Here is an 18,218-nt window from a genome sequence, read left to right as displayed (position 1 = left end):
TCCTCGTAAGGGTCGCAAGAGGGCTGGAGCCCAACCCAGCTGTCATTGGACGAGAGGCGGGGTAAACCCTGGACAGGTCGCCAGAATATCGCAGTGCTGAGTGTTACTCACTCGCTCATTCTCTCACTACAATAAGAAAGGCTGGTCCACCTTAACAGTCCACCTTAAGGGAGCCTGGTCAGTTTCCAGTGGGCTAACTGGAAAGCTAACTTAACTTGCTAACTTTGGGGCTAACTTCTGTCACTTAAATCAGCAGCTGGCGAGCTAGACACGAAAACTCGTCTCGGGTCTTTAAGAGCTGCAGTATTTATTATAAACAGCCTCAACTGTTTGACATATCACACAGCCACATTTCACGTCATACTCTCTGTTCCACTGGCTGCAGCCTGACTGTCACCATCACCGGCACACACGTCTGCTCTCCCCAATCGTGCTTGTCTTTGCTCACGCTCACGTTCTCTCTCGCACACTGTCTGAGCCCAAAATGAGACACAGAAGTTTCAAAACAATCAGAGGCAGTGCGCTGTGGCTCTCCTTTTTTCAGTCCTTTTTTCTGTTTGGACTTTGGGGGGCCGGCGCACATCCACAAGAAAGAGTGCACTTGATTTACAAAATAAAAGCTCAAACGGGCGCAACATTGTTAGACTCATCATGCCACATGTTTTATCTCAAATTTTGAAAATCAAGGGAAACCAAAATCGTAATCGAAATTCGATTAATTGCACAGCCCTAGTCTGGAGGTTACGAAGGCGAGTTTCTGCAGTGGAGGAGGAGAGGGTGGTTCTAGGACGTGCAATGTTATAGAGGTGGAAGAAGGACATTTTGGTGTTAATGGAATTACAGCTGGCATGCTGTGGCGAGTGTTTGAGGGAACTGCTCCTTTAGAGGCAGCACTCTTGTCTGCTGAGTGCTGGCCTGAGGTATAGGACTACAGACTCTAAAGCCATCCTAGTCTCCACAGGTCCCTGAGCCAGAGCGTAGCGGCTCGCAGCAAAGCCAGCACTGTCCCCACACACAGAACACGGGCGAGCGATAAATCCCCTCACAGGGCACAAACACCGCTCTGTGCGTGTCACTGGACACAACCTTGATCGTCACTGGGGAAAGCAGCAGGTTTTTTTTAGCAGCAGGAAGAAAGAGCTCATTGTGTGCTCTCTGAAGAGAGAAGCCCTGCTTAAGAGGGCTTGATAGGTTTAGATGGTGTTTACACTCGTGACTCTCTGGGGGGGGGGGCTTGTGGTGGCTGTGTACTGCAGCTGGAACAAGGCACAAACAGCCCATTTACAAGATACTCCAAACACTCCTGCAAGGCAATCAGCCCGATTGTAGGACAATGGAAATGAGGAGCACCAGGCTCGACCAATTACTGTGCAGACAGACCACTGATAGCCATGCACAGCACTGTCACTTCATTAGATTTAAAGATGACATACCACATTATTGATAGGGCTCTGTGCAGCAGCAGCAGGTACTGTATAAAGAATGACAGCGCCAGTTAGTAAAGACTGATATTAATTGACCTCAACTGCAGAGAACCAGGCCTATATTTGAAATCTCAGAAGGAAAGGATTTACTTTTAAAATAATATTTTATTAAGTACATATTAACATTAATCTTCAAGTTAAATTGCCCCGTTTACTCATGCACTTCAGTTTGAATTTGCTGCTGGTGAATTTGTTGAAGAGAATGGCTGTTTTGTTTCACTACACTCATTAAGGCAGCCATATGTTAGCTTTTCTAATACTTCCCCAAATTGATTAAATTTCAAAAATGAAATGCTCATTGGCTAAACTTGCCTTGGAATTTAGTGCAATTATGTCCTACAGTAATTATGACTTTACTCAGAACACCTGCTCTGGTGTAATCTGGCTGAGAGTCATGGTACAACAGTTACTGAGTACAAAGTGTAACCGTCTCTGTCAGAGCTCCACATGATTTTCTCTGTCTGACATTTTGATGGTAAAGCATCCCTACTTTCGTCTTTGCTGACTACTTTTTGGGGCTGCACATGACAAATTTTTTTAAAGATTAATCTTGCGATTATTTTTTCAATTAGTCAATTAATCTAATGACCAATTTTTAAAGTATTGTAGAGTTTTTTTGTTGTTTTTTTATTACTTGATTGTGATAACAATTAATATACAAAAACAAACTCAAAATTTTCACTTTCATACTTAAATATTTTATTCAATCATCTTCTCTTGAAAACAATCACAATAGCAGCATATGTGAAGATTGGTCTAATTTCCACATCACAGGCAGTGTGGCCTGGATGGTACTTAATTGCAACGTGCCGGCACACACTTTGTAAGTTATCGTATTTCTGTAACTGATGGCATAAATTAAGTTGATTAATCACCCCAGCACAACTACTTTTTGTTACTAACTAAAGGGGTCCTCCAGCCCTGATCGTCAAATAATGACTCACATCTGAGTATTACTCTGAAGTCAGCAAAATAATTTTCATATACCAAGACAGCTGTCAAATCATGGCAAGTTTTAATGAGAGTACTGTGTTGAGTTTTTTAAATACTTTAACTTAAGAGCGCAGCGCTATGTGGCAGCTGAGCTGCATAGTCCTGATTTCAATCCTTCACCCCAGAACATGAATGCACCAGCAGGAAGGACTCATAGATCACTCAACAAATTTAACACAATTCAAACTATTAACACCTGTGTGGAAGCGTGTTTCAATGTGTTGTTGGCTTTGCTGAGCAAGTTTCTGGTTGACTGTGAAAGCATACTACAATGAACAGGCTTCTGTAAGGTTGGAAAAACACATTTAACTATTACACCACCATTTGCACAAATCGGAAATTAGTTAAAAGTAATGTAAAGTGTGACCACAGAAGACTCACTGAGCCAACTGTGCAAAATTTCAGTACTGCTGTGGACCCTAACGAAGTATTTCACTGCTGGAAAGATGCCCTTTTAATAAAACTGCTCTGTCTCTGCAGTGGAAAGAAGCTAATACTTTTACAGTTGGGGATGGGAAGGATGCTTTGCCAAAGAGGTAGAAAACCTACAACTACCAGAATGCACTGCACTGCCACAGACCAATAAAAGCTCCCATTGCTAGGTGACATATTGCCACTTGTATATGCGAAACACAGGGAAGAAACAATCTTGTATTGCAGTTAGTTTAAGTAAGCTTAAACATGTTTCTGAAAACATTCGAGGCAGGAAATGCAACTCAACTCAGTGAAAGAATTTACATTTATATTTGATCAGCGCTGCTTAGTTTCACGGTTAGATCTCCATTTTTTCAGCCTCTGTTTTCAGCGTGCAGGACGCAGTATGGCACCCACTTCCTGTTCACAAACTCTTGCTACTACAGCTAAGCAGGCCATTCATATGTGTTGCTAAGAATATCTGAGGAGAGAAATAGGCAGTGCAGCGACATATTCCTGGTTTCCATTTGATCAGCACTGTTTAGTTTTTACTGTGAGAGACAGAGAGAGAGAGAGCGAGAGAGGGGTGGGTCTGTCTCTTGATCTTCTATACTCTTTGTGTATGTGGTGGTGGTGGCATGGGTGGAAAGTAATATGAAAATAGTTTAAGCAACAGCGAGAGAGGGGGGATATCTAGGCACTGGTTAGATGGAGGAAATAACCACAGTTCAACTACGTATACTACCGCATTCAGCCCATTTCCGTGGACAGTTTAAATACCTCGGGGTCTTGTTCACGAGTGGGGGATGGAGGAGGAGATCAACAGGAGGATCAGTGCGGCGTCTGCAGTAATGCGGACTCTGCACCGATCTGTTGTGGTGAAGAGGGAGCTGAGTCGAAAGGCAAAGCTCTCGATTTACCGGTCGACCTTCATTCCTACCCTCACCTATGGTCACGAGCTTTGGGTAGTGACCGAAAGAACAAGATCGCAGGTGCAAGCGGCCGAAATGAGCTTCCTCCGTAGGGTGGCTGGGCTCTCCCTTAGAGATACTGTGAGGAGCTCAGTCATCCGGGAGGAGGAGCTCGGAGTCATCTAATTAGGATGCCTCCTGGACACCTCCCTGGTAAGGTGTCCGGGAGTCCCACCGGTAGGAGACCCCGCGGAAGACCCAGGACCCAGGACAAGCGTGTCCTGTTCTGTCTCTCAGCTGGCCTTGGAACGCCTTGGGATCCTCCGGGAAGAGCTGAACGAAGTGGCCGGGGAGAGGGAAGTCTGGGCTTTCCTGCTTAGGCTGCTGCCCCCGTGACCCGACCCCGGATAAGCGGAAGAAAATGGATGGATGGATGGAACTACCAGGTAGAAGCCTGACACGGGGAAAATGGAGCATGCACAGAACACCTAGGCCAGTTCGGGTCCAGTTGAGGTATTTACATGAAAGGAGTAAATCGACCCTCAACTGCATTGTCTGGGTGTGTTAGTCCAACTACAAGAAATTCAACTTAGTGTTTTGAGTTGGACTAACATGTTTACATGTATTTTCAAAGCCCAGGTTTAGTCAGACTAACAATACTAAGATCATGTAAATGTACTGATTGTTTTGATACAATGCTGGTTGAAATTAGAAGAAAGTTAAGTAGCTGAAGCATCCCTCTAAAGACCATTTGAATACTGGCACTTTGGACAACATGAAGAAGAAATCATTTTTTTCACAGGAGAAAATAACAGCTGTTTTCTCAGTAGCAGAAAACATTTGCCTGTTGTAAATTAAAAGGAAAATGATCAAACTCAACATCAGAGGCTGCAGTGTGTCTCCGGAATAATCATAGACTTTTTCAGTGTCTGATTAAAATCGATTACCTAAGTGACGCCTTTTAAAGCCAATTAATAAGTGGATAATTCAATTAACATTTAAATAATGCAATTAAAAAACTATGATGCTCTAATCACTCTGATGCTTTAATAACTTTTCCTGGGTGCAAGTTAATGTGCCTACAGTGTTTAGAAATGAAACCCTCTCCTCTCCAACCTGTGAAAGCATACAGTAGAGTGAAGCTGGAGCACTGGGAGAGGAAGGAGGAGGACCATGTGTTTGGACTTGGAGAGCTCCATTCCTGGCTGCATGTCAAAACAAGCATCCTGTACATGAAGGGCCATTTACAGGCAGCCTGCTATCTCTGATCTGAGCTTAACATGCTCTCCACCTTCTCTGGAGTCTGGACAGGAACCACACAACTATAGAATAGACCTACCCACAGATATGCATTTGCAAAGATGCTTTTTCATGAAACAGCCTAAAAAGATGTTATGAAAACAGAAAAGACACATACACATCCACATGCACATATGCAACTGGCAACTGAGGAGAAAGGGTGTCACTGGGCTAATAGGAGAGCAGCCTGGTTCTACGGCCCTTGGCACTTATTTACTAAACTATAAAAGCTCTGCAGAATTTTCTCTCTGTAATTATGTCACCAAACTTTACTGCCTCTCCTTTCAGCCATCTGTCAACTTCAGCAGCACACTACGCTTGATGGAGGCGCTGAAAAGGTGTTTGGCACATTTAGTTCTGAGTTATTATTGATCTCTTATTTGATAACCAGCTGAAATGACACATTAAATGCAGCCTTTTTACAGACAAAGGCACATCATGTGTGAGATTGCTGTTAGATTTCATGCATGAAATTAGTAACCTAGAACTGCAAGCCTAGATCATAACTGGTCTGAAACAAAGACTGAATTCCTACTGCTTTGGTGGATGTAATATTTTTTACCTTCATACCTACTTACTTAAAGCTTCTCAGACAAATGAATACACAATAGAAACCTGCAGAAATTGTTAAGAAAAGTAACATACTCACACCTATTTTCCTTGTTAAATGAGAAATACAACTGTACACCTTTTGAATTCAACTTTCTCTTGGTCACTGAAGACTGGTGACTGTTGCTGACTCAACATAAAAGACACTTCATTCAAACTCAACTGCAACAAAATAAAAGTCACCCAAACCATCTTGGTTACTCTTGTTAGTAGATTACTAACAGAAGAAGAGTTAGTAAGTCCACTGTTCCAACAATCAGCAGCTCCGGTTTGGTCCAAATAAATCCTTAATTCACCAAATTAGATGTAAAAAACATGACTGCCTGATGTTACTGTATACCAGGGTGTTCTGTAATCCTGACTCATTGTGTGTAGTGCACAGCATGCACCATCAGGGCTCAGTCTCCGGTCTCTACTGGTGAACAGGGAGCTGAGCTGAAAGACACAGCATCACCTAGTGATGGAGGGAGAAGTTACAGGACTGTAAACTGTTGCCGCTGCACACTTATACCATCATATACCCCAGCGAAAGTGTGACAGTATGAAATATTACATACCACCCAAGTCTACTTCAAATATTATTTTGTTATATAAAATTTACAAATAAATTGTAATTGTGTTCTAGATATTTATTATAGGAAATTAAGGATCACATTAAATAGGACTATGAAACAACAGTGTTTCCTGTTATATGCATCTTTATGTGGTTGCTGGTTAGAAATACTGTATGTATATATTCTATGTCTGGTATTTTATTTCTTGTAGTAGTGGAAAAAAAACATTTTTTTAATAGACCTTTGGCTGAAGCACTTACAGTGCATTGGCATAAATTACAATACTACTACTAAACTACAATTCAATTTCAATGGCTGACTTGACTAATTGAAGTGATTCGTCTCAGTGGTATTTCTCATAACATCAACTGGAATGCATATGAACACAATCATCACTCACAGTTTTGCTCAAAATGTCAGATCCCTACTGAAGTGCAACCTGGTTGTTCTGCTTTTGTCCAAGCTCAGAGTCAAAACCTCAATGACATATGCATTTCTGAAGGCCAGACAATAAACTAACCAACAGAGTCTATGATAAATCAGCACTTCTATGCTACTATGGGACCATAAGTCAGGAGGAATGACCATTCCCACTTCCAGGAGGGCTGTAGTCATTGTGACAGTGCAGCAAATCTTAACAAATCTGACCACTGCCGTGAGCAGAAACAGAGCAATGTGATAAAAACTGATCCTGGCGCTTTACGCTCCAAAGCTGAAGGAGGAGGGGAGCTTATTGCTGGCGTGGGAGAAGGACAGAGGTCAGAGCCAAGGCCAAAGTTTATCTCTTGCAATACCTGCAGGCCTCTGAGGCTTACAGCCAAAAAGAAATGAGAAAACACCACAGCTCTTTCTCCTTCTGAGGGAGCAGCTCAGAGATAAAGTCTGCTTTTAGTCTAATCTGCCATCCTAGAAATAGTCCCATCACGTACAATTAAACCTGTCAACAGAATCCAATCAATCATCACTGAAGTGTTATTTTGTTCTTCATCACCGCTGGTAGATTTCTTTTCTTCCCACAGTCTCCGCAGACCTCCAATTTGGACGAGAAAGAGTCCAACTCTGAAAATTCTTTCTCCAAAATTATTAGCACAGCAAAGGCAGCTCAATTCACATAAAAAATGAAGAACATTCTGAATTAATACCAGCCAGACAACTGCTCAAATAGGTAGCTTTCTATGAACAGTAAAAATAGATCCAACATGAATAGAATTTTGTTTTTCTATTCTGCAATGAGCACTGACACCATTTCAAATGGAGAGAGAACAATATAGGAGAGAGAGGAGGAGAGAAATAGGGAAAAGATGGGGACACTGTGTGTGTGTGTGTGTGTGTGTGTGTGTGTGTGTGTTATTCGGTAAAAGAGGAAATCAATAGAGAAAACCGATAAGAGAGAAGAAAAGCAGAATAAAGGAGAGGAAAGTACCAAGTATATGTAAGACCACTGTAACAGTTACCATCAGCAGTGTGAACGCGGGCTGGGTATAGTTTAAAATATCACCATACTAGTACCAATACCAGTACCGGTAACAATACTTTTGAAGTAATTCTGACATCAATGGAATACTTCATTCAATTCGTGTAATGTGAATGGAGGGGTGTGTATACCGTGAAACTTCAATTTCGGAATGTCAATAAAACACAATTGCAAGATGACTGCGTTTCCATTGAGTTACGTTCTGCGACTTCTAGTCTAGTGATAACATTCCAAGATACACAGCGTCAGCATCACATGGCTTTTCACAGGTTTAACGACATATCGTTTGTTTTTTTGTGCAGTGGAAAAGGGGCCAAAGAGACCAAAGATTACCTTGAAGGAGGTGGACAGCTTCACAGTGGAGACTGTGAGTCTGTCTATAGGAGCACTTTGAGCCATACAGAGCTGGGCTTTATGGAAGGGTGGCCAGAAAAAAACCCACTGCTTAGAGTCAGAAATAAGAACACGTTTGGAGTTATGAGATGTGGGAGCCTTAAATTGAATTTTCTGTCCATTCTTCTAAAAAGTGTTCAGGAAATTACTCATAAAGCCCCTTTATATTAATATACATCTGAAAGCAATACACCTGCTGAATGCCAGAGGTCTCTAGTTTGTGGTTGTAAAGTTTCATGAGGCTGTGATTATTCTACACATTAAAATAGGTCATTTTAGACAGCTTAAAAAAAGGTCTTATTCCAATGAAATGGAATAGGGACACTCATTAGATTTTATGTTTAGTGTGTAGCAAATGGTCATTTTTGTTTCCTGGGCTTGAAATATGCAATTAGCCACTTCACTCAGAAGCTTAGCCAACTGAGATCTCATCAGGGATCCAGCTACAAACAGGTTCCGGGTGGTCGCCACTTTGAAAGTCCAAGATGGCCATCACAGAGACTTGGGAAAAAATGAAAAGAACGGTTTGTGGGTTCATCACATTCTAAACTTTCCAAAAATTAGTAGTTTATCAACTCCCAAAAGATTTTAAATAAAAGTTGCAATCAGGTCATTATGAACCTGACTATTATCATTATTATCCAGTCCTGTCGAACATTACCACTACACCAGCCAGTGGTGCTATTGAGAATAACTACCACTAGAACCTGCATGTAGAATAACAGGTGTGATTAAGATAAGATCACTGATATGAGGCCATTTCATTCATCCAAACTGTTCAGTGCAACACTTGGGTTTAGTGCATCATGCAATACTCTTGAGGTCTATGGATCTGGGGGTGATACTGTATGTTAATCTGGTTCGATTGTACGTGTGTGTGTGGCTGTGTTGCCTCGGTTCTCTTGAATGTCCAGGACAAATTTCTCCTAAGGGAGACAACACTATATAATCTACTACTTGGAGATGGCCGTGCAAGTATTCAGAACAGCATTATTATTACTATTGAAGTTGGAATTATTTGAAATATATCTTGACGTGGTGTGAGGCCATTTAATTTATATTGTTTGTCCTTGTTTACCTTGAAGATGGCCTTTGTAGTATTTGGATGGTTGCTTCTTATTTACAAGAAGCAAAACTCCTAACTAAACTTCCTTAAAATAATTCACTGTGGTCATCAATACATGCTCTGCTGAGGTAAATAAATCTACTTTCAGAAACATTTGATGTAGGTTGATTTTTTTTTTTTTAAATGTTTTTCATGACTATATATGCATTAGACCTTTATTTGGCTCAAGATCTGAGATGCACCCCATGTCTAGAAATCTATACATAAATACTACCACTGTGTGAGAAATTTCAAAATTTAACCAAAAAAATGCAAAAAAATCCAAAGAAAAAAATCCAATTTATTCACTTGTGTTTACCACTAGCTCTTTTCCTCCCTTTGATTGGAGTGTTCGTGTCACCTTAGATAATTCTCTACAAAATGGTGTGATTGGCTTTTTGCAACCCGACTGTCCTGAATTTTAACCAAATATTGTTCAACGAGGGTCTGATTTCCAAAGAAGTCCCAATTTATGTGTTCACAAGGAAGCTTCTGATTCGGCGATATCTGAAGAAATCTGAACAAATTTAAATTCATTACATAGCTGTTAAGCCATTTTTGTTTTTTGACCCTTTGTACACTGTCAGATAAAGATTTCAAGAAATTTCAAGAGTCTAACTTTAAGGGGGCAAACCTCAAATGCGTGGCAGATTTGATGGTTCAGCAGAGAGAACATAAGTCTGTAAGTAAGTCCATGTCATGACAGGTGTTTTGGACCATCTGCCTAAGCTCTCCTTCTGTGATTTATGACTACTGAGTACCACTCTGGACAACGGTATTGTTGTACTTGGCTGATTTCTCAGTCTCTAACCAGCTTTTCACTTCTGTTTTGTCTGTAACCCAGACTGTCACTGCACTCAGTCTTCCCCACCTCTGTCCCCAGATTGCTTGTTTCTTTGCAGATTAGCACCACCTGTAGAAGACAGGGACCGCTCCACGTGCCTCTCCATCAACGCCGCTAAATTTGTTGCAAATTTCATGCAAAATTCTGCTCTAACACCTATTTCACAAATATTAGCTGTACTTTTGGTTGATTATCATTAGATGACGCTAACTTAGAACTATGATTCACTTAACAGGATGGAGAAATCAACTCATCATTCTCCCCCCGCAGACCCTGCTACCTGGCTGCTCAAGGTGCTCTCTACAAATACAGACTGAACACAATGCAACTTGCCACAACAGTCCAATCATTCACTGCACCACTGCCTCTTTGGTTCTTCATAGGAAATTAGAAGAAAGCACTGAGATGCCCTCAGTCACCAGTTCTAGTCCAAATGCACCGTTACTGTCTGTGCTGCTGTGTGCGGGACACAAACCATCGTCCAGCACATGTATGTACATTTACAGATCGGCTAAATCTGACATTGGCTAGCTGGTTGCCAGTCATGGCCGATAATGCTGAAAATCAGTTGACTCTGGTCACCGGCTGATCAATCAGTGCAACTCTAATTCCAGCACAGCTCATGCCTAGTAATTAAAGTTAATGCTGGTAGATGATCATGTTTTTTATGAGCAAAAATAAATCACTAAACAATGAATAAAGTCAGCTCAGCTTAAATATTAAGAACTATATCAGTAACAGTGTAGAAATGTTCAGCTGAATTTTTCTCCCAACATGTCCTGATCTCACCACCTTTTCACTCCACACTCTGCAGATACTGATCACCGCTGTGCTCCACATATCACTCACTCTGCCTTTAACTCCAAATTGAATCTACCAGCAGCCAGACAGAATATCTGTTCTAATAGTACTCACATTCATCATTAGAGAGACACTCAAGGACCATTTGCTGTTATCGCTGCTCTCTTTTATGAAAAAGCTACACCTGAATTATTCTCTTATTGCTGATTGGCACTTGTATAGTTATGATAGCAGGTCGAAAACCCTGGTTGTTTTTCCTTCTCCAGCATGTTTCCTCTGGAGTCCTGCAGTTATTTGAACGGTGGCAAAACTTTTAATAAAGCCGTCTGGTCAAGGTGCTGCATGGAGCAGATTCGATTGACAGCTTTTATTAAGGCCTGAGCACTGTAGGCGGTGCAAAGGCACTATTATAATGTCACAAAAAGCTCATGTTTTTAGGGGATAAGGGTGCTCAAAAAGTTATAAAACTTTGCACACACATCTAAAGTGGTGAGAATTATGTTTTATGGGTCTTGCCCATGGGTGTGGGAAAACGGCTTGGCAGTGTACCCTTTGATGTCACCTTTGTGGTTAGGGCTGCAAGATTATACTACTTTGATCACTACTGACATCATCATTAATTCTCACAATTATTCATTGTTTTTAGGTACAGAATATTTTTATATTCACGACAGAGCACACCTTTTACTTCCATGTTGTGCTAAATTCCTGCTGATGTAAAATCTTGGTCCTTGGGCCTTATTTACAAATAAATCTCCTACAGGCAAAATATAAATAATATTGTAACAAAACTTTTTACCCCAAAAATAAATTAACATAGCACTGTTTTCACTCTCAGCTTGTGCTATATTCCTAATTTAAACATATTTGCATCAAATCAGACTTAAAATAAAGTTTCTTCTTCACCTAAATTATGTGCTTTTTTGCCTTTATTTTATTTTATTTTTTGAAATAGTGGTCACGGTACTGTGAAGCGCTGCAGTGTCACTGTTATGAATGTCTGAGTTGACGCTGGACAAGGACAGGGATTTACAGTAACGGCACAGTAAAGTTAGCAACATCATTCAACGGGATCTTCATGCATTCATCCTACTGCAGACTGTAGTGTTTTTTCAGGTGATTTAACAAGTTAGTTGTGTTGCTTTGCAGCGCAGATATGTCATATGCACTCTCTGCATGGTTTGTTCTCTCTATGTCCAAACTACAGATGACGATGGTTGATTATTTATGATTTTTCTTTTATTAGTTTTATAAGTGCAAAAAAGTGATTTTCGCAAAAGTGCAGATACTGCACTTTGGCTTTGTAGGGCCGAGTTATGGTAACACACACACATAAACTTCGTTCTCCTCCATTGTTGTTCAGCACTTGTCAGGTAGAACAGGACAGTTAGTCGTAGTACTATTTGTCCCTTCTCTACTGTGATTGAACAGCTAGGTAAAAAGTGACATTAGGTGGGTTTCCATAAAACTTTATTTTTTCGAAATGTTAATAAACATAATTGTGAGATGACTGCACTGAGTGATGCTGTGCAACTTCTCCTCTGGTGATAACATTCCAAGAAGCGTGGAGATGAATGTTTGAAACATTAGCAGCTTTATTTCTATTACAGCCACCACACTAGCCGTCATTATTTACAATCCAAGGCCACGTAAGGGTGTTATGGAGCCATATAGAGAGGCAAGCCCCTTATACATAGGAGCAGCCACGTATGAGGGATTTCTGGTAGGTGATAGTCCACGATTTCACAGAAGAATGGTGGATTCAAAACTCACAAATGATCTGCCCAACTTTTGAAGAGTTATATGCTTCAGTAACACCTCTTGCAGCACCTGCTGCATCATGAGGGAGCCAGTTCTTACTGACAAGCGCATAGCCATTAGGAGTGTGTATAGAGAACCTTTCGTAAATGGTATCAGTACATTATTGGGTCTCTACTTAAGTACCAATAAGCTCCATGACAAACACTGCTGCTATTGGTATTTATGACATAAATTGTGTAACTTTAATTCGTTCTCACTTGATTCAAACAGAGCTGACAATATGACCCTCATGATAATGAAGCTGCTGGCATCAGGGGATGAATTGACATAACGTTTACTGTTGTATCGCTGCTGGCCGCTCATAGTCGTAGTAGTAAGGCGAGCATCCGACAAGATACAGGCTACAATAATGCTTTTTTTTTAATCAAAGGAAGCTGAAAGAGAAATTTTGCAGTTCACTCAGTTTGTGGAAGTAGGGTCACTCAAAAAAAGCTCCATAATCAGTAAGACAGGACAGAGGAGAAATCTTGCAGGTTATGTCAGTTTGTGAAAATAGTTTGTGAAAGAAAATTTGAATAGCCAGTGTCACACAAATCATATAAATCATTGAGTTGTCCAGTTTGTGGCAAAAACAAAATAACTTTTTTTCACAGCTTTACATGTCATGTCTGTATCTTCTGCACCAAATTATAGAAAGTAGTATCCATGAGCAGTGCCAGTACTGGTATCGATAAAATCCTAATGATACCCATCCCTAATAGCCATAGTACCATGTAACCTACAAATGCCAGAAACGTGTTTCCATTGCAGTTTTGTGAAATGTGGCTTTTTGGAATAGCCTCATGCAAGTGGGAAACGTTTTTGGCGATAAATGTGTTATGTGTTTTCAGAAAACATATTTTATATTCTCAATTTCAATTTAAGCAATTTAAGGGTTTATGGAAACCCACCTACTGACGAGAACAGCATTTCACACAAAGTTGAGACTCTGCTAAGCACACAGACTAAAAAATGCCAGAAGTGCAGCACCACACTGCTGGACTGGTGTTTCCCACACAAGAAGCTTTGTTTATCAAAAAACTGTTTTCAAGCTCTCTCTCTCTCTCACTTGACTTACATCTAGTTTCTACATCTTTTTCCTACACAATGATTTATAGGTGCCACCACCGTAAAAGGTCAGTGCTCTAAAATCAGCTAATGCTAGCATTTAACAGAACATAACCTTCAATGAATGCATGAAGAAAAGACACAAAGAGGCATAGAAAGCCCTTAGGAATTTATGTTTGAACAGCCAGGGAACCTACTGCATCCTATCCATAGACTGTGCCGTATATAAAGATGCACAACATGACAGTTCTCACAGAGTGAAGCGTTTTCAGTCTGGATCGCCCCCTGGTGTCTGACTGAAGTATAGGTCATAAAGCCCACCCCTCCATGTAAGTGAATGGACATACACCAAACTAAAAACTCAAAGTACAAATACATGTTTCCCAGTGATGGTTTCTGTTACTGAAGGTAGTTCTCGTCACCCTGATGTTTGCTCAAAATTTCGGTTTTAATGAGTTATTTAATTCTACAAATGGGATTTTCCACCATGATTGACAGCTGTGAAAACCAATCAGCGCGCTCACATTCGATTGAGCTGCTCGTGATTGGTGGAACAGATGTTCTGACTCCGGCTCTCAATGACATCACTCTTGCAAGATGGCAGCAGCATTGCTTAGCTTCTACTTCAGACTCCAGCCTGCTTCTCCAAACTGGGGGTGTGTCGACTGACATTTATACAACCCCACTTCAAAATTTTTAATTATCCCTTTAAGGACTTTTTCCAGGTATTTTTTAAAACTTTCTTTTTCAGGGTTTTTTTTTTCCTTTAAAAATGTATAGGTAGCCTAATGTTCTTGTATTTTTTACTTTTTCTTTTTGTAATGTTTGAGTAATTTCCTTTTTCAGTGCTAATTGCCGCCTTCTCATATTTCTGAAAGAAATCAAGCCATTTTGCTGAGGTTTTAAATGTTTAATACTAGTACCGTCAGTCTTCTTACAGGTAACATCAGTCTGTATCTTTAACAGTGAATCGTTAGGTTCCCCTGGAAGTCGCGGGTTGTTTATCACTGCCAAGTTGTAATCTATCACAATGACCGACTGATATCCCGGCAGGCTCAGCTTCACTTCACCCGCACGAGCTGTTGCCAGAGTCGCAAGCTGCAGACCTGCAGCCTGTGGACCAATGACAGAAGCTGATAAATGGAGCCAATGCATCAACACCGCCGCTCACACACCTACTGTACTGTAGGTGACACACACACACACACGGAGAGAGAGAGAGGGAGAGAGATACAAGCTGCCGCGTGCGTGACAGCGCGTCGGAGTTCCCGTGCGCGGGTGATGAGAGCGCACGTGTAGCGCAGGAATATGCCCACGAGCAACTGCTACAGGCAGCGGCTACTTCACTAGCCAGAGAGTGTGATGTTGAAATGATTGAAAATGCCTTTAACAGCAGAGTGGAAGTGTGAGAAGATGGCAGCCTGGCTGTGCCCTGAGCTCAGCATACATGCACATACACATACACACACACACACACACACACACACACCAGCGACATCACATCAAACTAACTGTCTGACACCGTGAGTGGATCCACAGCGCTGTGCTGCTGCTGTGTTGTGGACGCTGCCACAGCACCGATGCTATGTCACTACATGTCAACTCCAGCACTGACAACAAAGTTCAGCATGTCATTCATGAATCCCACTCTGCATCAGAGTCATACTCACACATCCTGGACGCCAACTGGATTAGCAGCTTCTCATCGGCTGGCTGCCGCTGCATGAGCAGCAGATGAAGCCAGTGTCTGCAGCAGTGGGAGGAAAAGTGCTTTCTGTCCACAGTAAGTCCACAGAGCTCACTACGCGCGTGGTCCGTGGTCCAGATTCAATCCTGTCAGTTACCGCTGCTCGTCGAGCTGCTTCCGAAGGCAAGCCGCTGTGTACGCAAGCACACACACACTTATCACACGCACACACAAACGGCGTTTCACAGTGGAGCTCCCTCCCTTTCTCCACACTCCCTCACTCACCAGTGACGTCATTGAGAGATGCAGCCTGAGATGCTGCATTCAAGTCCTATGGGAAAAAACAGGGGAGAGTGCTTCATATTTATTTTAATGAATTAGACACTCAGTTGTCAGGTGGTGAATGTTACTATATGAAGCCGTGATACGATAATTGTATTAATTTAGCATTCAACAACAGAAACAAAATGCCTGTCAATTCAAGCAATAGGCTACAGAGCATAGCCCAATATAAACTCCAAATAAGGGTCATTTCAAGTGATGCTCAGTTACGACCCCCGTTCTAACCCCCCCCACACACACACACATCCATTTTCTAATTCGCAATAAACTGCATGATGAAGTGCTTCACACTGGAACTTGTTTTTTTCCTTTTAGTATAGGCTACATAAGGTGCCAGAGTGCATAAAACAGCATCAAAATAGAGCTTGGTTATCAAAAAAATGCTAGTGGAGGATCACCCACATCCCCTGACAGAGGTCACAGCTAAGACCCTAATGTTCTAGAAACGGCCTAAAATCTTAGAAATATCCTAAAATCCAAGAAATGTCCCCAAATCCTAGAAATGTCCCACAATCCTAGAAATGTCTCACAGTCTGAGAAATCTCCTAAAATCCTTGGTGCGTCTTAAAATCCTAAAAATGTCCTAAAAGCCTAGAAATGTTGTAATATCCTAAAAACGTCCTAAAATCCTAGGATTACATAAAATCTTAGAAACTTCCTAAAATCCTAGAAATGTCCTGAAATCTTAGAAGTGTCTAAAAATCCTAGAAACATGCTAAAATCTTCAAAATGTCCAAAATTCCTAGAAACATCAGAAAATTCAAGAAACGTCCAAAAGTCCTAGAGACATGTATGGGCCCTTGGCCTCCTGTCATTTTGAGCAAAGTAAGTTGAGTATTCCTGGTCTATTCCAATGGGAAAAACACTAACAAAAAAATTAAAAAATAAGCAAATAAAAGGCACTTGAGGCTCTGTGAAGCTGTACTTTACACAGTGAGGCTGAAAGCCTGCTAACATTTACTAATCAGCACTACACACCAAGTGCAGCTGAGGCTGACGGGTATGTTATTAGTTTTGCAGATATTTGGTCATACACCAGTGTTAAACAAATATGACCTGATGATGAAATATCAGCGGATCACCACATTATCACAATTCCTCCTGTGGGGGACACAGATGTCTGTACAAAATTTCCTGGCATTTCTTGAGACATTTCAGTCCAGACCAAAGTGATGCCCTGAATAGCACTGCCATCCCTAGAGCTGCCGTTAGTGTTAGTGTGACTAAAAACAGAGAGAGTAAATAATAAGTGTGCAGAGATTGCAGACCAAAAAAAATCTTTTTTAAGCTATTCTGTGTTTAATTGTATCGTAAATTGTATCAGAAGTTTTAGGTTCATTTATAAAAATCACATTTCAGTGCAGCTTTAGGGAATGTTGGCTCATGAATAAAACCATTTGCACATAAAACGAGGATAAATGATTAATTTAGTGTAATTGTTGTATTTCTAAAGTAACATCACAAGGTGAAAATTCTCTTCAGTCTTTTAGACTGCACTTTCTGAATTCATTCCTGCATCTGCCAGTGTTTTTATAGCCTTTTCTTTGTAAACAGTGTAAAAGCTTTAAACAAGTTCTCTTCATTTGCTTGTGTTTACTTTATTTGCATGTTTATTCTGTACTTTCCACCAAAAATTTTTATGTGTTCACAGGTTTTTTAAACATTGGAAAACACACAAAAAAATACCCTATCGACTCCTTTCCTATTGCCAGTAGACTAGAGCCGTGTGCCCAGCTCTGCAGCAGACAAGCAAATCTTTCATTGCATTTTTACTGGTGTGTCACATTCAACATCACAGACAGGCCAGAAAACAGGTTACTAAACGGTAGAAAGCATAATGGAGGCCAGTGAAAATGATACAGTGGTCACTTCTTTTTTACATCACTCACTTATTGGGTCTCCCTTTCACTCAGTCACTCTCACTGATAAAGGAGCCAAAATGAATACACTAACTTTAGTGTTGTGTTCCCGACACTGCCTATCAGAGTTGGAACCCATAATAACCTGTGACTCGTGCAAAGTCATTTGACCTGGGTGTGAGTACTGATTGATAGATTTCCCATCACATACAAAAGCCAGATGTTAGCAGCTGTTGGGAATACGTTTTTCTTTCAAGTGCAGATGCTCAAGTGTCTATAGAGTTTGTTCACAAGTAGAGTATGGCCTACCAAGAACGTGGCTGAATGACGTCTGATGAGAACGCACTTGGACAGAACCAGAGGTTCTGCTATCATACATTTTTACAGGCCAAGTCCACATGCACTGCTCACAGACAGTGTCACTTGATAACAGGTAATATAAGGAGTGCAAGTACTCTTATACAGTAGGGTGGGTGTGTGGGGAGGTGGATGAGTCCCACAAACAACTGACTTTAGTGCAGTTGTGCTTCCTGTGTGGATGTGTGTGTTATTTTATTCTACACTTTACCATGTGACTTTGT

The 18,218-nt window shown here is 41.1% G+C and overlaps 1 protein-coding gene across 3 annotated transcripts in view; it reads right to left on the bottom strand.

The window, feature by feature from the left end:
* gabbr1b (gamma-aminobutyric acid (GABA) B receptor, 1b) overlaps nt 1-15,707 on the bottom strand; it is a 211,805-nt gene extending 196,098 nt beyond the window's left edge. For 2 of the 3 annotated variants that reach the window (XM_088090062.1, XM_088090064.1), the window contains exon 1: nt 15,420-15,707. In XM_088090062.1, the coding sequence (XP_087946188.1) occupies nt 15,420-15,474 (55 nt within the window). In that variant the 5' untranslated portion in view covers nt 15,475-15,707. The remainder of the gene's footprint in view (nt 1-15,419) is intronic. The other variant, XM_088090063.1, reaches the window with a different exon arrangement.
* Between the last annotated feature and the right edge of the window lie 2,511 nt (nt 15,708-18,218).

This window comes from Plectropomus leopardus, chromosome 17 (assembly GCF_026936395.1).
Source record: "Plectropomus leopardus strain MGB_pleo_1.0 chromosome 17, ASM2693639v1, whole genome shotgun sequence".
Taxonomy (NCBI): Eukaryota; Metazoa; Chordata; class Actinopteri; order Perciformes; family Serranidae; genus Plectropomus; species Plectropomus leopardus.
This window is presented reverse-complemented; position numbering and strand designations above follow the sequence as displayed.